Source organism: Bubalus kerabau, chromosome 9, assembly GCF_029407905.1.
Source record: "Bubalus kerabau isolate K-KA32 ecotype Philippines breed swamp buffalo chromosome 9, PCC_UOA_SB_1v2, whole genome shotgun sequence".
In the NCBI taxonomy this organism is placed as follows: domain Eukaryota; kingdom Metazoa; phylum Chordata; class Mammalia; order Artiodactyla; family Bovidae; genus Bubalus; species Bubalus kerabau.
This window is the reverse complement of record NC_073632.1, coordinates 82,970,803-82,993,239: the sequence shown is the minus strand read 5'-3', so window position 1 is coordinate 82,993,239 and position 22,437 is coordinate 82,970,803. Positions and strand designations below refer to the sequence as shown.

Sequence of the window (22,437 nt, the reverse complement as noted above, 5' to 3'; positions counted from 1 at the left end):
AACAAATACTTATTTGCATCAACACTTTCTGTCTTTGTGGAAATTCTTTTCTGCAAACCAAAGCTCCAGGGCCCTTGTCACTGACCACTGGTCTAGTAGCTAGGATTTGGTGTTTTCATGCTGTGACCCAGCCCCTATCTCTGGGAATCCAAGCCCTACTTCAAGACTTGCAGGCTGAGCCCACTGAAGATCAGACTTACCAAGAGAGTAAAATTTAATCCAGCTTTGGTAGTTACCAACTTTATTCTGCCTTGGAGTAAACATCTATAGTTGGCAAGTGAATAGTCTGTTGCTTTGCTTTGCTTTTGGTACTGATCTATGTGCTACTTTGGACTGTTAGGTCACTCACCATGTACATATGTCTTATCTTTTCAAGGAGAATGTTAGCTCCTTAAGAGTAGGAACCAAGTCTCACTTACATTTTTTTGTGTGCCCAAAGTGTCTTACTCAACATAGTGCCTAAGAAATACTTGTTAACTGGATGATTGGTCAAAGAAAAAACCTGAGAGATCATATTCATATTTTTTAAATTTAGAAATATACTCTCTAATTTTGATCTGTCATAGTAGTTGTATAAATCCAGTCTTATTCAAAATTAAACTACTGTTGCAGACATTAAACAATTCAACCATCCAATAAGGTTGAATATCACTCAGAGAGATTAATACCTTTCCTTTAATATTTCTAATAATCACTTCAGATGAAAGTGAGAGTCGCTCAGTCATGTCCGACTCTTTGTGACCCCATGAACTGTAGCCCACCAAGCTCCTCTGTCCATGGAATTCTCCAGGCAAGAATACTGGAGTGGGTAGCCGTTCCCTTCTCCAGGGGATCTTCCCAATTCAGGGACCAAACCTGGGTCTTCCACACTGCAGGCAGATTCTTTACCATCTGAGCCACCAGGGATCCACCATAATCCATCTCAGAAAAGATAAGCCTTTTCTCCCATAAGCAGCCAACAAAAGCATCACAAACAAACTAAATGCTGCTCCACAAAATACTTTAGGTCATATTCTTATTCTCAGCTTTGCCAATGTGTACAGTCTCAGGAAAACATCATTTTACATATCTGACAATGAAAATTATTCTCTCAGCCACATGCAACACCTCTTAAGCAACTCCATGAGAATGACATGAATAGCAGGAAATAAGAAAGGCGCTTTGGGATGAATGGAAATGAACAATGTAGGGACTTCATTGACCTTCTCAGAGAAGACAGTCTTTATAAATCTTGAATAGTGGTATTATTAAGTATTTCATATGCAAAAATATGAATATATCTGTTTTGCTAATTAAGATGTCTGTTTAACACAAGTATTTGGCACCTCATTTAAATAATTATCTACCAAGGTGCCCTGTGCTTCTGTGTTGTATATTAAAAGTGTTCAATCAGGAGAAATTCTAGCCTGCGTAAGAATGTTTGTTAATTAACAAATTTGGAGATTTAATCAGAGTACCTTCGGCTTTGGAAAAATCCTCAAAATTAAGCCAACAAAAATTAGAGCTTGCATTGTTCATCCAGAACTAATAGGTTCTGGCAGGCATTTGAATTTATCCTCAGCCTTAGTTCCATTGATTAAGCCACTTTTAGAAAGCCACCTTTTCTATCACTCCATAGCTGGACTCTTCCTACTCATCCTGCTTTCCTAGTTTCCCGGGGATCTTTTTCCATTTTGAACCTGCAAACCAAACAACAAAAACCAAATTCTTTGTCTGTGAATGTCCAGCTTGAGTAACAATGACTTGCACAGATTTGAGGACAACATAATTTGCAAGTAAGAAATGCATGGCCAAGTTAGTAAAAAAGGAAGAATAATTAACTAAATGTCTGTGGCATAATTTGGTTTTTAATATTGTGACAACAATGCCATAGCAGGAAATTGAAAGAGGATTTTCATTGCATCACTGTTTTTCAATGTCTGCCTTTGAAGGGCCTGTAACTCTATCACAAGTGTTTCTTTGACTGAAACACGTTTTCAACACAGAAGGAATTCATGCATTGAGCAAGCACTTACTAACTACATACTAAGTGCTAGAAAGAACATGGTCACTAGAAATACAAAATGAACAAACCCAAACCCTGTTCTATGGAAGTTCAGAATATTGGAGACACAAATACAAAAACATAAATAAGAACATAACTGGTGGAAGATGCGAGGGGAGAGTCCTCTAACGTGTGTTGATATGGATCTTACTAGGGGAGGCTAAGGAAGTTGAATAGGTTCTTCCAGTGTAGATGTGGTAAATTTCTTAAAAAAAAAAAAAATTTTTATTGATTTGACTGTGCTGGGTCTTAGTTGCGGCATGTGGGTTTTTTAGTTGTGGCATGCTAGCTCGTAGTTCAGAGAAGGCACTGGCACCCCACTCCAGTACTCTTGCCTGGAAAATCCTATGGACGGAGGAGCCTGGTAGGCTGTAGTCTATAGGGTCGCAAAGAGTCGAACACGACTGAGCAACTTCACTTTCACTTTTCACTTTCATGCATTGGAGAAGGAAATGGCAACCCACTCCATTGTTCTTGCCTGGAGAATCCCAGGGATGGAGGAGCCTGGTAGGCTGCCGTCTATGGGGTCACACAGAGTTGGACACGACTGAAGTGACTTAGCAGCAGCAGCAGCTCTTAGTTGCGGCTAACATGGGATCAAACCCAGCCCACTGTGTTGGAAGCAAAAAATCTTAGCCACTGGACCACCAGGGAAGTCCCCAATGTGGTAACTTCCTAATCTAAACAAACCATTTTAGAATCTGTAAAGCAAATCATTGATTTCATTTTTAATTAATTTTGACATATTAAGCCCTTAAAAATAACCAAGGTGTATACAAAGCTCTTAAAACAACAAAAACAAAGAAACATATAACATTACTGAATCTCTTTGATTATCCCAGTTTTCAAAGAGGAAATCTGAGGCCACCCTGGGTAGTAATGGGAGCCTGGTATAAAGCACGGGCTCCTGCCTTGCAGTTAATTCTTCACATACCTCTTTAATTTCTTCCTAATGTTGAATGAAGACTTGGTAACTAAATGTGATTTCTATTTCAGGAATTAGTCAATTGTCTTTTAAAGGGAAAGACCTCCTTAACTTTTCTTATTGAACCATTAAACCTTAAAATTCTACTGAAACCAGAATTTCTATTAGATTCTGAAACAATACCTCTAACAATATGTACCTTCTTCCTTGCACTTGAGTTGGTGACTACCTATTTCTCTATTTATCATCGTGCTTTTAATCAAAGGTTCTCTTGGCTGTGACTTAGATGGTATTAGCACTGGTTGTAATACCTATGTATGCTCAGTCATGTCCACTCTTTGTGGCCCCATGGACTGTATAGCCTGTCAGGTTCCCCTGTCCATGGAATTCTCCAGGCAAGAATACTGGAGTGGGTCGCCATTCCCTACTCCAGGGGATCTTCCTGGCCCAGAAATGAAACCCGAATCTCTTGTGTCTCCTGTATTAGCAAGCAAATTTTTTACCACTAGCACCACCTGGAAAGCCAAGAGACACCTTTGAGGTCTCTGGTTTACTCCCAATATCAGCAAACTCTTCTGTTGTCCTTAAAAAAGGATCCTTTGTCAACACCAAGAAAACAATCCCATTGAGAAAATGGGACCAAAGACCTTAACCAAAGAAGGTATACAGCTGGCAAATAAGCATATGGAAAGAAATCCCACATCACATATCATCAGGGAAATAACAAGTTAAAACAACAGTAATATACCACTATACAGGTATTACAATGGCCAGGACCTGGAACACTGAACAACAAATGCTAGTGAAGATATGGAGCAGCAGGAACTCTCACCCATTTCTGCTGGAATACAAAATGATATGGCCACTTTGGAAGACAGCTTGGCAGTTTCTTTCAAAACAAAACATATCCTTACCATACTATCCAGTAATCATATTCCTTGGTATTTACCCAAGCAGTTGAAAACTTGAGTCCACACAAAAACCTGCACATGGGTGTTTTTGCAGCTTTATTCATAATTGCTCAAATTTTGAAGCAACCAAAATATCTTTCAGTAGGTAAATGGGTAAGTAAACTATGGTCTATCCAAAAATGGAATATTATTCAGCACTAAAAAATAGGAATATCAAGCCAAAAAAGGACATGGAAACTAAAACGCATATTATTCAGTGAAAGAAATCAGTCTGAAAAGGCAAATTGCAAAATGTAAAACTTTTCCTTATTTGCCTATCCAATTCATTTGAAAATTGAACATTCCTCTTGAAAGAAAAACAGGAAACTAGTCTTTTGAACTGGGCTGCTTGCAGTGGGCTTCTTTAAGGCTAAGTATTATATCATTCCAACTATATAACATTCCAACTATATAACACTGGAAACAACCAAAGGATCAGTGTTTGCCAGGGACTGGGAGTGTGTGAGAGGAATGAATAGGCAGTCCACAGAAGATTTTTAGGGCTTGAAAATACTCTATGATATTATAATGATGGATGCATGTCATTATACATTTGTTGAGACCCATATAATATACAGAACTGTAATGTAAACTACAAACTTGGGGTGATAATGATGTGTCAATTTGATTAATCAATTGTAGCAAATGTATTGCTCTGTGGGGGAGGATGTTGACAATGGGAGAGGCCACGCATGTGTGGGGCAGAGGATAAGTGGGAAATCTCTGTGCTTTCAGTTTCACTGTGAACCTAAAAATGCTCTAAGAAAATAACGGTTTTGCAAAAAGGCATTTTTGTTTTCTGCTTGTTCACTCTCTTCCATGGTTCCTTCTTCCCTTACTCACTAGGTGCATTTTCTTTCTTACTAAAAAAAAAATATATATATATATTAGTATTTGGCTGCACTGGGTCTTAGTTGCAGTTTGTGGGATCTAGTTCTGGGATCAGAATCAAACCCAGGCCCCCTGCATTGGGATCTTGGAGTCTTAGCCACTGGACCACCAGGGAAGTCTGCTAAGCTCATTCTCTTGCTCTTTTTTAGTGTTATCCTTGGATGTTACCTGGCTTCCTTAAGATAACAGTGTTAACTGAGTAGCCACTAACTGTTCTGTTAAGACCCACACTTCTCCAAACTCAGCGTGACTGGTATCTCAGGATGTCTTCTTCTGTGGTCCCATTAGGGAGATTGCTGGCCTCCAATGGGCTCAGTCTAGTCATTTCCTCTTTATTAGTTATATTGATCACCACCCCCAGAGGGATGACAGAAACACTGGCACAGATATTAACTCCACAGTAGAACACATTTGTTCATCAGCCAAGAGCTCTTTCAAACACTGTTCAAAAGATTAAAGAAAGGCCAGGACGACTTCACTCTTCATTTTTTTGTGTGACCTATTTCTATCTTCCCTGGCTGAATTGTTAACAATGTTCTATATTATTTTTCAAGACAAGCATCCTAGCCAAAAAAAAAAAAGTTTCTTTATGAACATTTTTATTGGATTGAGCCACAACAAGTCTCCTAAAACCTGACTGCATGGAGCCCCGGGGCGCCAAAAGTGCTGGGCAAGAGCTCCTTCCTTGCAGAGCAGACCTCCAAACAGTGCACCAAACCTTCCTGCCTCTGCCTTTATGCAGAGACTACACAGCCAATTCCTTATCCAGCAGATTCAATTTACAGCATTTTATTTTTCAAGTATGGCACTTTAGGGAAATCAGGCTTACCAATTGGGCCATCTTAAAAGAGCTTATAATTGAATGAGAAAACTGAAGTTGTGCTTTGACTTTTCCTGACTTGGCTTTCTTTTGTCAATCAGTCAACAAATATTAATTGAGTGCTAGACTGCGTTCTAGGCAGAGTGCTGGGCGGTGGGAAAGAGGAGGGCAGATAAGACAGTGGAACACCTACCTTTGTGCGGTGGTGAACTGTCTGGCCTACTGGCCCCCTTTCCACAATCATCTCTCCATATGGTAATGGAATTAAAGGGGACGGTGTTTACTTACAAAGCCATTCACATTTATCACGTGGAAGAGGTAGTGCCATCCCATGATTACAGCAGTGCTCTGGAAGGCTTAGGGAATATTAGGTAAAGTGAATTTCCCTTTATACATCACAATGACAGTAAGTGCCTACCGAAATGGCCGCTTACCAAGTTGGTAATAATGTTTACAAAACATATTGCAGATTTTGGAAGACAGCCACTAGGCAAATTGCAAAATGTAAAACTTTTCCCTATCTGCCTATCCAATTCATTTGAAAATTGAACATTCCTCTTGAAAGAAAAACAGGAAACTAGTCTTTGGAACTGGGCTGCTTGCAATGGGCTTCTTTAAGGGTAACTGTACACAGCAGTTATTGATGAGAAAGAATGGTAGCCCTCCAGAGAACTGGGCAATCAGTGTGAAAGCACTCCACATACAGTCAAGACTTTTGAAATTCAGACATGACCTGTGTTAACTCCCAATAATCCAAGGCAGGGGTGCTATACAGCAGAGATTTATAACTGGTATTATTTTATTCAATCACACCATAGATTAGCACTCTAGATTCATCATAATTATACAGAAAGCCAGTCCAAGACCAATAGCATCTCTCACCCACTGAGAGACATTTGATGCAAGGACACATACACACATAGGGTATGCATGATGCCAAAGAGCCAAGCAAAAAGCAGGAAATTTGGTCCACTGTCCAGACCTCTCTGAATTAGGTCTTCTGCATCAAGATAGAAAAAAATAAAGATTATCAGGTTTTTCAATTTTTCAACGTGTTTTGGCATTTTAGCATCAAATAATTAAAATCAAATTTTCTCTCTCCCGTCACATCACAGGAAAAGGCTGATCCAGAGGCAGAAAAGAACCAAACATATTACAGCATGTGAAGAGATAAAATCAAACGCTTGCCCTTGATAATAAGTTATTGTTCCTTCTGTTGCATCAAGTGTATTTTATGGATTATTTTCAGAATATATCACTGAAGATCTATCAAATTAGATTGCCATAAAGGATGGATTTCAGAAAAGTGATGGTTCTACTCATTTGCTTTTGAGTTCCAAAATCTTTTCTGTAGTGAAATCAAAGAAAGAAATGATAAATAGACATTACTCAGATAGCTAAGGAAAAAATGATTTTTCTCATTTGAATGCACTTGATATATTCAATTGATTCTGTTGGTGTAAACCATGAACTAATTCTTATTTAAGTTCTACTAAAGAATATTGTGCTTCCCTGATGGCTCAGCAGTGAAGAATCCACCTGCAGTGCAGAAGACTCAGAAGACGTAGGTTCAATCCCTGGTTCAGGAAGATCCCCTGGAGGAGGGCATGGCAACCCACTCCAATATTCTTACTTGGAAAATCCCATGGACAGAGAAGCCTGGCTGACTACAGTCCAAAGTGTCACAAAGAGTTGGACATGACTAAACATGCAAAGAATATTGTACTCATTGAATTCTATCTGCTGCTAAGTCACTTCAGTCGTGTCCAACTCTGTGCGATCCCATAGATGGAAGCCAACCAGGCTCCCCCATCCCTGGGATTCTCCAGGCAAGAACACTGGAGTGGGGTGCCATTTCCTTCTCCAATGCATGAAAGTGAAAAGTGAAAGTGAAGTTGCTCAGTCATGTCCGACTCTTAGCGATCCCATGGACTGCAGCCTACCAGGCTCTGCCGCCCATGGGATTTTCTAGGCAAGAGTACTGGAGTGGGAATTCTATCTATTGTTAATGAAATCAATGGGAAAAATGGATAGTAGTAACTTACTTTATATATATATATGTCCATCCCTGTGGCTCAGTCAGGAAAGAATCCGCTTGCAATGCAGAAGACTGTTTGCAATACAGTAGCCCTGAGTTCAATCCCTGGGTCAGGAAGATCCCTTGGAGAAGGAAATGGCAACCCACTCCAGTATTCTTGCCTGTAGAATCCCATGGACAGAGGAGCCTGGTGGGCTACAGTTCATAGGGTCACAAGAGTCAGACACGACTTTGTGACTAAACCAGCCACACTCTTATATACAGTCCTGTGCCTTCAGTAGTTCTGTAAATTAAAATGATGCAGCGAGTATAGGAAGTCTGGAGTCCTGGGACATTACACACGGAGTGTTGGTCAGGATGACAGTGAGAAGGAAGAGAAGAAAGAGTAGGAGGAAGTCCTCATTCCCTGCCTCTTTTTTTTAAAATCCTTCTTTCTCACTGTGACAAGTGAGATGACAGTGTTTTGGTGAGAATACTGGCTAAACTGCTGAACTAAAAAGGAGCCTGAATATAAAATCTCAACAAAAGTGCATTTCTCTCTCATAATAATCTTAAAGTAGGGATGGGGTTGTAATGGTAGAAACCCTCACTCACAGGAATATTCAGTTTATCAGTTTTCTTCTAAAGACACTATAACAGGGATACTATAGACTGGGTAGCTTAAACAATCAACATGTATTTCTCACAATTCTAGAGACTGGGAACATATGAGATGAAGGCATCAGGAGATCCAGTGTCTGGTGAGGGCCTGATACCTGGATTGCACATGGCCAGCACCTCTTTATGCTCACCTGGCAAAGAGCCGAGACAGGAGGCACGTTCACCTGTGTTTTCTTATAAGGGCACCAATCCCAGGTAAAAGAGCCACACCCTCATGACTTAATCACTCCAAAGGCCCCGTCTCCTAATACCAATGCCTTGAGGGTTAGTATTTCAACATATGAATTGGGGGTGAAGGAGGGAGACATTAACATTCAGCCCATAATAATGTACATTGTTTATTATCTGTTTTCTTTTCTGCAGAGGTGATTCTAATCTGCTTGCTCACGAACAAACTTCCGTTCCAGCAGCCTCACTGACACAAATGTTTTCACTGTGGGTTAATTTGCTTTTTTCCTATTTAAATGAGGTTGGAGTTCTCTGATGGCTCAACAGGTAAAGAATCCACCTGCAGTGCAGGAGACACAGGAGATGAGGGTTCAATCCCAGAGTCAGAAAGATCCTCTGGAGGAGAAAATGGCAACCCACTCTAATATTCTTGCCTGGGAAATCCCATGGACAGGGAGTCTGGCCGGCTACTCAGTCCATTGGGTAGCAAAAAGATAGACATAACTGAGTGATTAAACACACAAGGATCCTTTCATTGTATAAGAGCAATTTGATCTCCTTGGCTAAACACTTTTTGTTGATACTTTTGCCCCTTTTTCATCTTTCTGGGTCATTTTTTTTTTAACTCTTGGTGACTATGGGAAACATTGTCCAGTTATGTCTTTCAGATAAACTTTAGAAGATAAACCTTAGCATTTTTATTGCCCTTAACAAAGAATGTTTGGCTAGTCTTCATCCTCAAATTAGCCCTTTTGGAAGTAATCCTTCATGTATAAAGAAATCACCAATTACATTGACTATAAAGAAATAGTTTTAAAAAGGAAATAAACTGTTCAGAAGTTGGTATATAATATTTACTTATTTAAGTGTTTGTTGAATCAAGGAATAAATTATAGGTGGATGGATTAAAATTGATGTTGCAATGAAAAAACATTTTGTTTTTCAACTGTATTTTCTTTCTGATGCAAAATTAACTATCAAATCTAAATTTAATATCAGTTGAAAAGATTTGGCTTAAAGAAAAAGAATGCCCAGCTACAAGTGACTTTAGAATAGGAATTTGTCCTCTCCTGTAAAAAGATGCCTGAAGTAGGCAGTTCCAGTGCTGCTATATGAGCAGCACAATGAAGGCATCAAGAAACAGGCTTTTTCCCTCATTTTCTTGTTTGCCCTGAACACATCACTGTTCACACTTAGGGTTGTCCACTTGAGGCTGCAAAATAACTGCCATAGCTTCTGAAATTACATCCCTACCAACTGCATACAAAGGCAGGATAAAGGGTTAAGAGCATCTTCTTATCATAGAGAACTGGCCCAGAACCCCTTTCCTAGCATACTTACTCATTTATCTCCTTCTCTAGCTGCATCACAGGCTCTCTGCTAAGCCAATCATTGGCAAAGAGCTATGGGTCCTCCATGAAGGCTTTAGAAAAATGAGGATTAATCCAACAGGGGGTTGACCCACCTTCCCTGAGCACATTGCTGCTTGTACTCAAACAAGTTTAGAGATCTGTGCGCAAGGAAGAATGTGGGAGGGGCCGGGAGCCAACAAGTGGGCCGATAGCCAACTTTGCATTAGTTACAAACTTTTCCAGAATAACTATCTCTATCGATCTAAACCTCCTATATGTGTGAGTGTGTGTGTTTTGTGTAAAAAAAATTTTAAGCTTGTTTATTTTTTTGGCCACACTGCATGGCATGTAGGATCTTCCCTGCTACCAAGGATGGAACCTCTGTCCCCTGCAGTGGAAGTAGAGTCTTAACCACTGGACTACCAGGGAAGTCCCAGGAATGACATTTTTTGATAACTATGGCTTTTCCACATTCTTGGAAGAGAAGAATTATATTGTCAAATGATTTCTCTTTTGTTTTTGTGTCACAGCTCTTCCAGGTACTTCTTCAGAAAAATAATAGGAAAATAAGCATCTTGGGGGCTTAAGCCTAGGGTAAGTGTGACTGTGGGGAAGGCACTGTCCTGGGCAGGAGTGGGCCCCACAGAGCAGCAGGCAGGGCCCAGGTGGCAGAGGACCACTCAGACCTCAGGAGCAGAGACTTCCGATACTGACTTTTAAGTTTTCCTTTCCTGCACTGAAATGTCCTTAGAATAGGTAGTTGTCAGCATTCAGTAAATCTTACCAACTGCATCCCAACATCAACTTTTTATTATTAATAGCAGTACCTGCTGTTAAAAAAAAAAATGGAGCAGAGGAGCAGGTTAGGAAGAACAGCTTGAAAGAGCAATTTCAGGACAGCAGAAAGCATTTAACCAGAAGAAGCAAACCCACAGAGGCTGAAAGTTGGTTAGCAATGCCGGGGGGTGGGGAGATTCAGGGAATATAGATAGTGACTTCTAATGGGTACAGGATTTCTTTTTGGGACAATGAAAATGTTCTGGAATTAGACAGTAGTAACATTGCTACTGGAGAAGGCAATGGCACCCCACTCCAGTACTCTTGCCTGGAAAATCCCATGGACGGAGGAGCCTGGTGGGCTGCAGTTCATGGGGTCGCTAGGAGTCGGACACGACTGAGCGACTTCACTTTCACTTTCCACTTTCATGCATTGGAGGAGGAAATGGCAACCCACTCCAGTGTTCTTGCCTGGAGAATCCCAGGGACGGCAGGGCCTGGTGGGCAGCGCTGTCTATGGGGTCGCACAGAGTCAGACACGACTGAAGCGACTTAGCAGCAGCAGCAACAGTTGTACCATTCTATAAACATGCTAATGACTATCGTGCACTTAAAATGAGCAAATTTTATGGTATGTAAATTATATTTCAATAAAGTCTTTTTTTTAAATGATCAACACAGCAGCTGGGAACAGGAAGTAATCAGCAACACTGAGCATGCTCAGTGAATCCTCAGAAACACTAGTCTGAAGGTCTGTACCTCTCAGGGTTATTTAAGGTGAAGGATTAAGTTGACTTGTTTGAATATTAAATAAGTGATGGACTGGAAAGTCTGGAGATCTTGGGGACTTGGTTATAATAGCAATAGAACCCCTTTCTTGATTCTGTTTTCATGGTACCTCAACTGCTCTCTGGGTCCCTTAGTGCTCACAAACAGGAACCTGTTCATACACACACACATATAGGTTGTATCCCTTTTCTTTCTGAGGACAGCAGACTCTATGGTCCTCACTGAGTTGCAATGAACAAGCACTGGAACTACCCGCCAGCACTCCCACATTCTCCAGCTTTATGATGTCAGGTTGAATGTATCTCACCAAGAGGCAGATACCATAATGGTGAGACAGATGGGCACTGGAGTCATACTGCCTGGGTTCAAATCAGCTCCTACATCTACAGGTCACCAGCTAAGAGGTCAGGGAAAGTTCCTTAGCTCTCCACACCTCAGTTTACTCCTTGTATTATTGGGATAATATTAATGCCAACATGTAGAAATACTGTAAGAAGTACATGAGTTAGTCCATGTAAAACACTGAGAACTGCACCTAGCACCTAGCAAGGACTATAATAATAAACCTCAGATATTATTTATAATAGTGTGCAATATAAAACATTGCTCCAACACCCAGTGAATTTGAGAAACATGAATGTAGGATTCAACTGAATTGTAAACTGAAGACAAAGATGATAGGTAAAACCATGGTTTGTTTAAGACCATGGGTGATACAGAGTAGATGGTAATTTTTAAGAGACCAGAGTGGCATATCTAATCCCTAGTCAAGGGTAGGGGTAAAAGCTTGTGTTGGTGAAAAATGAAAAAACAAACAAAACAAGCAAAAAACAAACAAACAAAAACCTCTTCTGGTCCTTTTACCCCACCTTGTTGCTAAAAACCAGTCACTTATATTTGTGTCACTTGTTATTCTTTGTTATTGAAAGTGGCCGAAATCTCAATGACTAAAGCAAATAAAAACAATAAAAAAAAAGACCTTGTTTTATATCTGACAATCTGAGGTCTAGTGCTAACTTATAGGAAAGTCATCTGAATCCAGGGCCCTGTGAAATCAGGAATCAGGACTCAGGACTCAGTTTCTCTCTCTCTCTCTCCCACCCTGGTCCACCTCTCTGTGTTGATTTTTTCCTGTTGTATCTTTTCTTGGTGGTAAGATGACAGCAGCATGTCTGCCCCACTCCCACCCCATCCTTCTAGGTTCAAGTCCAGTGAAAGGAAAAATGTTGTTTAGTCGCTTAGTTGCATCTGACTCTCTATGACCCCGTGGATTGTAGCCCACTAGACTCCTCTAGTCATGGGATTTCCCAGGCAAGAATGCTGGAGTGTGTTGTCATTTCCTTCTCCAGGGGATCTTCCCAACCTAGGGATCAAACTCACATCTCCTGCACTGGCAGGCAGATTCCTTACTGCTGAGCCACCAGGCAAGCCCAGAAAAGAAAAATAGGAAACTTAAGTCTTACCAAAAGTACCTTTGCACCTCCTTGGCTCCGACAGTTCCCATGACCATCCTTGAATGAATGGAGTTCATCCATCCAAGTAAAGGAAATGCTTCCACTGGATTGGTTGGAGTGTCTCTACAAATGTTTCTACAAGTCTATTGACAGAAAAGAGTTAATCTTTTTGTAATAAATATAAACCCACAGTTTTAACCAAAAGGGAATTTTTTCAGTGAAAAACAATCTCATGTTATTGATTTGTCTGATAGTGGACTTAAAAAATATATACTTTGTTCGGTTTTGCTGCTTTTCACAAATTCTCAGCTTCACAGAGTAGCTACAGGATGTTGCCTTCTGGCATGCTGGCATTACCTTTAATGCTTATTTTGAAAGAAGTTATTATAACTCTAGTCAACCATTTCTAAGCAGCCATATGAGAGCTCCTACCACTTAAATGGCTTCTAGAGGTACCTATGGAAACATCAATTGCTGATGAAAACAAGCAAGCCAGAACCAATCACAAACCGTCACAATGACACTTACCAGCTTGTAGAGAAAAACTGATGCCTCTGCTTTTTGCTTGGTTTTCATCTTTGGAAAATGAAGAAAAATAAAGTCTCAGAAACATGCTGGCAAATGATGAGTGTCTTCACCTTCCAAGTACACTCTGGGAGGGGCTGACAGGAAGACTTCCCCTGGCTTCCCGCTTTTATTACGTTTCAAACTCCATCTTAACTGAAGTCAGTTGTGGATGGCTCTCACAAGGCAGCATGAGGCAGGACTTTATTTTACGTTACTTTTCCTTGACTGGAAAATGAGAGTGTTTTTGATGGTGTTGTTTGAAACCAAACTGCAGTGCTAATTTAGAAAGTTCCTGATGGAGGGTGGGCCCTGCACCCCAGATACTAAACACCACTCACAGGGGGCAAACACAAGCCACACAGCAACAACAGAACACAGGTGTGTCTAAGACAAATTTCTAACAATATGCCTTTTAGCAGAGACTCATACTTTATTTTGACAAATTTAAGATAGAAAAATATCATAAAGTGAATATAGCAGTTGCTCTTTCTGTAACACGGTTTAGGATGTGCGGTGCGACTTGAAAGGCCTAGCTTAACTGAACGGTCTCATTTCTGTTTGGGTTTCAGTTAACACTGAATTATACATCAGCCATTGCATTTGCTTGAAGGAATACTGGACACAGTAAAACTGTTTTTTAAAAAGGTTATGGCATTCAATAACAAATATTACAAAGCAATGAACTAAAAAACCTTTCAAATATTTTTAATTACTAAAAGCCAACTTTAAACTTCATGATTAAAGCTAAGAATTCAGTTTCAAAATAGTTTTAACATTTTCTACCAATAGAAGAGTAGAGCACTTATATATTTTTTGAAAGTAAATTAGAGTAAACATATTTCTGGTGACTTTAAACAGTAAACATTAATTCAGTGTATTTAAATATGTCATTTCAATAATATATTCTTCCAAAGTGGCCATAAAAACTATAGTTCAAACTATCGTCAAAAAGGTGCCCCTGCGTGTAATCTTTGAACTTAATTAAGTGCTGCCTTCATCTCTCTGCTCCATCTTTGGAGGGGGTGGTTGAAGGACTCTCCATACATGCAGATATTTGGTTATGGTCATAATGACCAAAAATGTGCTAGGAATCTGCAGCTGAAACCCTGCCTTTGTTTCTTAGTCACCTTCACATTCTTTTGCCTCTGTGATGCCTCTGGTATTCTCAGGCTAAAAAATTCACACGGGTACAATATTGTTGCAGTCAGGCATTTCAGCTTCTTTCTTTGCTCCCCTTCCCCACTCCAAGCATGAAACTGGGCGGCTCCTCATTAAAATATGTCATCTTTCACATATAAAATAAGTGTATGTACATATATACATACGTGCATTTCCTTTTCAAGGACTGGGTAACTCCTCATTGTCTATCAAATAATCCTTCTTTACATACTTGGCTCCCCTAACTAACCTCCACACTTCGAGGTAAGCATCCTTTAATGAACTCCTGCCCACGTCTTCAGGGCTGTCTGAGATCTGCGAGCTCCTAGCCATCAGCGAGACCCTTCTGGGGCTGCCTCTAGCCTCTTGCCCACCCCGTTGAGTGGAGCCACCTGCTGCCTTCCCACCTTCCGACCCGCCATTTCCACCCTCTGCGGGCAGCTCCTCCATGACGAATGGCAGCTGATCTCCACTTGGCTGCGCCTCCTCTCCCCCCGGCTGCGTTTCCAGGTCCTCGTAGTTGCTCTGCTTTCTAGTTTCCAAAAATTTGGCCGCACAGTAAATGATGGAGCCCAGGGTGTTCACCACGACGCCAGCAATGAATAGAGAGGTGGGCTCCACGTCGCTGAAGGCCACCATACCCACAGTGATGGTAGCAATGCTCTTCACCACCCCCACGAAGCTGGTGGTCACCGCCGAGTTGATGTAGGTGCAGTGCAGCGTGGTGAAGTTCATGGCACAGCCGATCAGGATGCACGCCACGAAGATGGTCACCATGGCCGGGTCCTTCCAGCCGGGGAAGGTCCAGGCGTGGATCGAGTCGGTGCTGGCAAAGGATAAGACGACCAGCAGCGGGGTGGCGGACACGGCGATGACGTACTGCGCGGTGAGCGGCCCGTGCTCCGTGTCTGCGCTCGCCTTCTGGATGAGCACCAAATAGGCGGCGTGCACCAGCACCGCCAGCACGCCGGTGACGTACCCGATGGGGTCGCCGGTCAGGTCACCGGCTCCTGGAGTGCATCGAGAGAGGTCCGAGGAACGTAGGGCAGGAAGGAAACAGAGAAGACACTGGGTTGGCAGGAGTTGGTATCCACGGGGGGCAACGGCGTAGGCTGGAAAGTAGGGTGTGCGCCCTAGCTCTACCCACGCGTATCGAAAGGAAAAGCCAAGTACAGTCAATTGCCCAGTTCAAGGCAGGAGAGGCGCGCCCTCCCTTCCTTATCCTCGGGGGCGTCCCGTCTACCTCTCTCCAAGACAGAGGCTCAGGACAGCACCGATGCCCTCGGGGTAGGCGCTGTGGCTTCCCCGAGCTGGCACGGGTGTCGCCTGGGCACGTGGTACGACTGCCGCCTCCGTGGGGCACAGAAGAGAGAGGGAGGTCCCGGCTCGTGGCTTTTCCCCGGGCAGGCTGGGCATGAGGAGACCCTCGAAAGAAGGTTGCCCGCTCCGCCGGCACCCATCTCGCTCAGTCCTCCACGCCCAACCTGCCCGAGTCTCAATCCGCCCACCTCTGCCTAGAGTCTGCAGCCCCCTGCGCGGCGCCGGAGATCCCAAGCTAGCCTCGGGGCTCAAACTTGGCTCGCATCGTCCCTGCCTACTCCGGCCCCGCGTGACCCAGGGAAGTTCTCGACCCCCTCCTTCCGTCTCGGTCTGGGGGCTCTAGCTCCCAGGCTAGGGCGGCTCGCCCACCCCCTCCCGGAGGAAGGAAGAAATAAAGGGGGAAGACGGAAGGGGGAGGGCGAGGAGGGAAGGGCTTTAAGGAGCGAGACAGGGACGGGGGTCGGAAACCCGGACTAGTATTGGGAGTGAGGGCTCTAAAGGAGGAGGCCGGAGCGCAGAGGAAGACTCGGCTGGGTCTCAGGGGTCCCATCTGCTAGCGGAGCCACCGCGTTCAAAGCTCCCTGCCTCAGTCTCCCCATCTGGAAGTGAGGGCTTTGCACTGAGTGATCCCTGAGGTCACTGGCTGGTGGGGTGGGGTGGGCCGGGGGTCCGCGCGGGTCCAGCTCACCTGCCAGAGCCGCACCGCAGGTGGTGATGAGCACGGCCGCGAGCACCCCCGGCGAGGGCGCTCCGTTCTTGAGCACCAGGACGCCGATGAGCATGGTGACCAGGGGCAGGCAGCGCTTGAAGACCACGTACATGGGTAGGCTGAGGCCGCGCAGGGACCAAAGCGTAAGGCTGGACTGCAGCGTGGAGAGCACGGCGACCCCCGCGAAGGAGCGAGCCAGGTTCAGGCCGAAGGGGGGCACCGCGATGAACCCCAGGCGCCGCAGCAGCTCCAGGCTCAGCGCCGCGGTGGAGCTGGTCAGGCACTGCACCAGGGTCAAGAAGGAGAACTGGTAGCGGCTGATGAGGAACTTAAGCAGGATGTTGAGGGAGCCGGAGAAGACCCCGTGCGCGATGGCCACCGCGATGCCCAGAACGCGGCCCCGGCGGCACAGCTGTCGCATCGCGCCTGCCCCGCCGCACCCGGCTGTGGCGAAGCTACGGGACCGGCTGGAGGACAGCGTGGAAGAAGGCCGGGATGAGCCGCTGAGCGAGGGCGGCAGGGGCGCCCGCCCAACACCGCGGCGAAGGGCAGGGGGCGCCGGCTCGGCTGCGGAGAGAAGGCAGCTCAAGGCAGGCGTCCTCGCGGCTCGGCGGTTCCGCGTCCGACTGCCCCGCAGCTCCGGGGAGGCAGAGACGGGGGCGGGGGACTCCGAAAAGTGGCAGAGGTGGGGGGCTGGTCTGAGAGGAGTGGCGGGAATCCTAGCGACAGCGACTTGTAAGTAGGTGACGAGCGGCCATGGGTTGTGTCCCACGCGGTTTCACCGGCAGGGAGGACGCTCTGCGGCTGGAAACCTCGGCAGCTGCCGCGAGGGGGACCGGACCTGCTCCCCTCGGGAGCCCCAGCACCCACCCGGGTCGGGTGTCGGAGCGCGGGTCCCTCTTCTCCTGCATTGCCAGCCGCTCGCGCTCGTCCCTCCTTCCCGGATCCGGGCTGGGGGATCGCGGGCACAGCTAAAGATTTTAGAAACAACAGCGTTCCGGGGTCGCGCCGCGTTTATTAGCCTCAACGAGTGACAGCGCCCTCAGCCCCCTTCCCCGCGAGATGCAGCGGCTTTTCCACCCACGGTTTCTCCCGGCGCAGCCGCGGGACCCTGTTCAGCTGCCGGCCGGGGAAGAGAGAAACTTCGGTTCCCGCGGGTTTCGGGGCTCCTGGATGCCAACGCCCCACCGTTGAAGGAACCCAGAATCCCTCCAAGGACGCCACCGGGGCGTGCTTCACTTAGGGCGCGAACCGGTCCCTTCCAGTCTCAGGCGACGCGCTCTCCAGTCCTTGCTCCTTCTACGGAGGGACCTGGGATTACGCTCGCGGCTAGGAGCGCAGGGATGTTACGGGGCGCTCCGTGGCCTCGCAGGGCTGCAAAGCCTGGGGGCGGGGGGCATGGACGTCTATGGCGAGGCAAAGATGTGAAATAAGCCAAAAAGCAGACTCTGAGTCCAAGTAGCGTCTAATGGTTCCGGAGGATCGCCGGGGCGCCGGTTCCCAGGGGTGAGCCGGGAGCGACTGGAGGCTCTAGGGGTTGCGGGCGTGGAGGCTGGGGAGGGCACAGTCCCGGGGGCGGGAACCCGGGATGAGACTTGATAACAGCTTTCTCTGGATCCGCGCAACATACAGCCCGCCACTTTGGGAAGCAAGACAACCCCTACCTCCTGGCTCCCCGGCCCAGGAGATGTCCGCCTCCCACAGGACTGGTGGACTGTTTACTTCTTATTTGACTCAGAGTAAAATAAGGAAATTCTTAATTTCTGCAGGTGCAAGACTTGTGTGTCCCATTAATCTGAATTAAGTTTTCTGGAAAGTAACGTCCGGACCAGTAAACTCAGCATCAGAGAGGGGTTCGCCCAGCCGAGGTTACCGCTAAGAGTGAGCACAGTTTAGTTTTCGTGCTACTTAAACATGACAGGCTTGACCAGGGCTTGGGAGCAAGGAAGAAGGCTCGAGATCGCGGCGCCCTACCTCTCCATTTCCTTCACTTCTGTTACCCACCAGGATCCCAACTTCTAACTACGACAATAACCTAATACACACGATACATTTCCCCAGCAATTCCTTTTTTGTCCTCCACACTTCCACCGCATCATTTCCAGTCCAGATGTTGAAGCCGCGATTATTATTGGTGCCGGAAGGAAAAGAACAGTTTAGGTCGGGGATAGGTACCATCATAGCGATCTTTCATCTTAGCCAGCTTTGTGTGTGCTGGGAGCTCACGTGGGTGGGAGAGACAGACCTGTCTCTAGCTGGGATGCTCAGGGCCTAGTAAGGCCACCTCCCTGCCCCGCCACAGGTGAGTGTATTCAAGAAAATGTTTTCAGAATGGCCCCTGTGCCAACTTTCCAGGAACAACACTGGATAGTATTATAGTTACATGCGTGCTTCCGGTTCCCTGGGGAATTCGTGGGTTTCTGGGTGGGTTTTTTTTTTTTTTTTTTGTAGCTACAATCTATGGTTACACACCATTGGCTATTTCAGGGACTCTGTTCTTCAACTGTTGATGTTATTTCTTTAGAAAATGAGGTTTGAAGCAACAGTTGAAATTTGTGTGTGTGGTATAAGCCTATATTTAAAGTACACTCATAAAAACTTTGAAAATTAATTTTTTAAAGACAACACCAGCAAATACCACTGTTCTACTTCTGGGGGCTGTTCCAATCAAAGAATGGTGGTTTTAAGCCATATTAAGTGAATATAAAGAATTGTCTGCACAGACCTAGTTTTGGAATGATTCATTTCTGCCAGCAATTATAATTGCTTCCATTTGTGATGCTAACATTAAGTAAAAGATTTGAGGCTGATTCAGCTATCTTACTCTTCTCATTTAGGCAAGAATATTTAGCTTAATTTGAAACCTGCATTGGCATGGAACTGTACATTTTCTCCACTTCACTGCAGATAATTCTTTTCCATTAGGGCTTTCATTTTTTACAAAGTTAATACCATCTCCCACACCAGTTACTAGATAAGCTCCTAAAAGAAAAAAATGGTAAATCTCCTGAAGAAAAATGGGGGGTGGGTGGGAATAAGAATACCATTTTTAGCAAGGTTAATTGAACATGAATGTCAATCTGAAGGTCAAAAAACTTATTTGACCTACTGGTATCTAGGGTCCATTTTCTTTGGAGCCACACAATATATTTTTACAGTATTAAATAAATCCTTTAGTTCGTTTATTTGGTGAATATATCCAGCTAGTGTTTTGTACCAGGCTGTCTCTTAGCCACAGAGGATTCAGAGATAAACGCCCATCTTAGTCCTTAAGGGATTCACAGGAGGAGATAAGGTAACACAATGACACTTATACAACAGTGGGGGCTTGTGCCAGAAACAGGGGAGTGCCAAGGAGGGCAGCAACATCAGCCTGACAAGTGCATCAGAGAAGGCTTCCTGGAGAAGAAAATAAGGTCTTATTTCATTATTTTAATTGCAAAAATAAGGCATGCTCATTATACTATGTAAGAGGAAAACAAAATTTATAAATAAGAGAACTTGCTGTTTTCCATATTTCCCACCCCCAGCCCCACTACAGAGAGTTGGCTACTGTTAGGAGTTTGACATGAACATTTCAGTTTTTCTTGTGCATATATGGATGCATACATAAGCCCTCCTTCAAAAAAAATACACTTAGGATATCATATACACCTGTCTATAAAAGCACATTGTGGTAACCAGCCTCTAAGAGAGTCCCTATAGATTGCTGGCTTCCACATCTTTACGCCCTGTCAGCCCCTCCCGCGCTCTAGCATGGTTGGTCTGAGTGGCCGCGACTGACAGGAGGCAGCAAGAGGTGATGGCCTCACTCCGAGATGAGTGTGTAAAAGACTGAGGCTTCCATGTTGAATTTTCTCTTTCTCTTGTCTCAGTCAGTCTCAGGGAAAGCCAGATGCCATGTTTCAGGGACACTCAGCCAGTGGAGGGTTCTACACGGTGAGTATCTGAGGCCGGCTAACAATCACCTGAGTGACTTTGGAAGCATTATTTACATGGGGAGTTTGTGAGCATGCTGGTGTTCCTGGGGCACAAAGTTGTGACAGTGTGGAGAGAAGCAACGCTGCAGATAGAGGCAAGGGCTAGCCCCAGAGGACCTTGGCTGCCTGGTTAGTGAGCTTGAACTTTTTCCTGTAGGCAATCCTATAAGCAGAGAAAGGTTTTACACTGAAATTGATGTAATCAGATTGCATTTTAGATCAGCCTCCGGCAGCTGTGTTGAGAAGGATGGCTCTGAGGGCACAGAACTCGGAACAGACACATCACTTAGGAAACTGCAGCGATTGTCCAGAGAAAAGCTAATGAGGGCTTGAACTAGGGCAGTGGTGTTCGGATTGAGGAGGAGACAGAGTGGAGAAGTATTTAGGGGGTAAAAGGGATAGGACTTATTGACTGATTGGATGTGTCTTGGAGTGGAGAGGTGGGAATAAGGAAAGGAGCAAGGATGGCATTAGGAGTTTAGCTTGAGCTACTGGGTGGACTGTACTGACAACAAATGAAACACGCACATGCAGGAGGAACCCATGCAGTGAGCATGATGAATTTGGTTCAACTGGGAGACCCAGGCGGGGAAGGCAGGAGATTCAGGAGTAGTCAGTATGGAAGTCAAGAACATATAAATAGATTATCTCTTTCAAAAAAGAGGCCTATTAAGTAATAAATTAATGAGTTCATTTCTGGAAGAGCCAAATTATAGCTAAGATACACAGAGAGTGCTCACTGCCAAAAGCAGAAGGGACAGCTGACCCTCAGCCTGAGTCTTCCCAGATGAGACATGCTTTAGGACCACGGTGTTTCTTAGCTCTTTAAACTTGGAAACACAATCTTGTCAGTTTAGACTTGGAAACAATTCTCTTGGGAATGATGAGGCTCTAGTTACCAGAGAGTCCCACAACTTCCTATTTCTCAGTGGGCCAATTTCTGTTATTTCTAAGAAAAAAGCCACGTGGCAGGACCAGATCGAGTCATAGCTAATTTCAAATTCCAGCTCCATACTTCCTGGCAATTATGGCCTCTGAAAGCCTTCGTTTCCGTGTCTGGAAAATGGGAGGGCTTCCTTGCAGGGATGTCATAAAGATTAAAGGGAATAAGATACAGAAAGCATCTCATGTGATGCCCAGGTCACAGAAGATACCCGGTGACCTGAGTTCCCCTTTCCTGCAGTCACTCCTCAGTGCTGTGCTCTCACTGCAGGTACAGGAGGAACTTGGGAGAGGCAGACGGGGATGAAACTCAAGAACTCAGCTGCCAGGAGACAAATTCTGATTTTCCAGACCTAGAGGGAAGGACTGGCTGTCCTCTCAAAGTCCAGAGGCTGCTTGGCTTGTGAATTAGTAAGAATTCAAAAATCTTGTGCATTCTCTTTCAGGATAGAATCCAGCTCCTTTCCCTCTAGCTTGACAATCCTAGCTCAAGGAACTCACTGAATAAATGTTCCTCCACCCTCTTTCAGATTAACAGACCCCAAGCACCTGAGGTAAGTATTATTCTAAGGTATTCTGAGGTAAGTAGTGTTCTAAATAGCTCTAACATCCCCAAAACAGAGGGGGGGAAAAATCGAGAGGGATATTAGTTTTTAAATTACCAGTGTCTGTTTCAGATGATACATGGTAAATTATTTTAATAAAATCTCTTGCATCTAAAAGGAAAATAAGTCATTTCCTTTCACTGTAAACATGATCTGGGTTAGGTATTTTAGAAGGTCTATTATAAATTCTGCCCATACAGAGAATACCAGTTGTGAACCTGCTTTTACTGAGCTGCATACACTTGGTTCAACAGTTTGTCTTTCTTACGGAGGGAAGCAACACAAAAG

At 44.6% G+C, this 22,437-nt stretch overlaps 1 protein-coding gene and 1 long non-coding RNA gene across 2 annotated transcripts; both read right to left on the bottom strand.

The window, feature by feature from the left end:
* Nucleotides 1-6,437: 6,437 nt before the first annotated feature.
* Nucleotides 6,438-13,655, bottom strand: LOC129619448 (uncharacterized). The gene is made up of 3 exons (XR_008697879.1): nt 13,397-13,655; nt 12,878-13,011; nt 6,438-6,630 (listed from the first exon to the last, which is right to left on the bottom strand). It is a non-coding gene; the product is annotated as an uncharacterized LOC129619448 (long non-coding RNA).
* Nucleotides 13,656-14,522: 867 nt separating this feature from the next.
* Nucleotides 14,523-17,043, bottom strand: SLC35D3 (solute carrier family 35 member D3). The gene is made up of 2 exons (XM_055534687.1): nt 16,602-17,043; nt 14,523-15,603 (listed from the first exon to the last, which is right to left on the bottom strand). Exons 1-2 carry the CDS (start codon nt 17,041-17,043, stop codon nt 14,774-14,776), a joined length of 1,272 nt encoding a protein of 423 aa, XP_055390662.1. The 3' UTR covers nt 14,523-14,773.
* Nucleotides 17,044-22,437: the final 5,394 nt, after the last annotated feature.

What these genes read in the sequence shown, in the direction of transcription:
- SLC35D3 (XM_055534687.1), bottom strand. Translation starts at nt 17,043, where the DNA reads ATGCGACAGCTGTGCCGCCGGGGCCGCGTTCTGGGCATCGCGGTGGCC. An exon ending in CTGCGGTGCGGCTCTGGCAG is followed by an intron (nt 15,604 to 16,601) that starts GTGAGCTGGACC and finishes GATGCACTCCAG; the next exon opens with GAGCCGGTGACCTGACCGGC.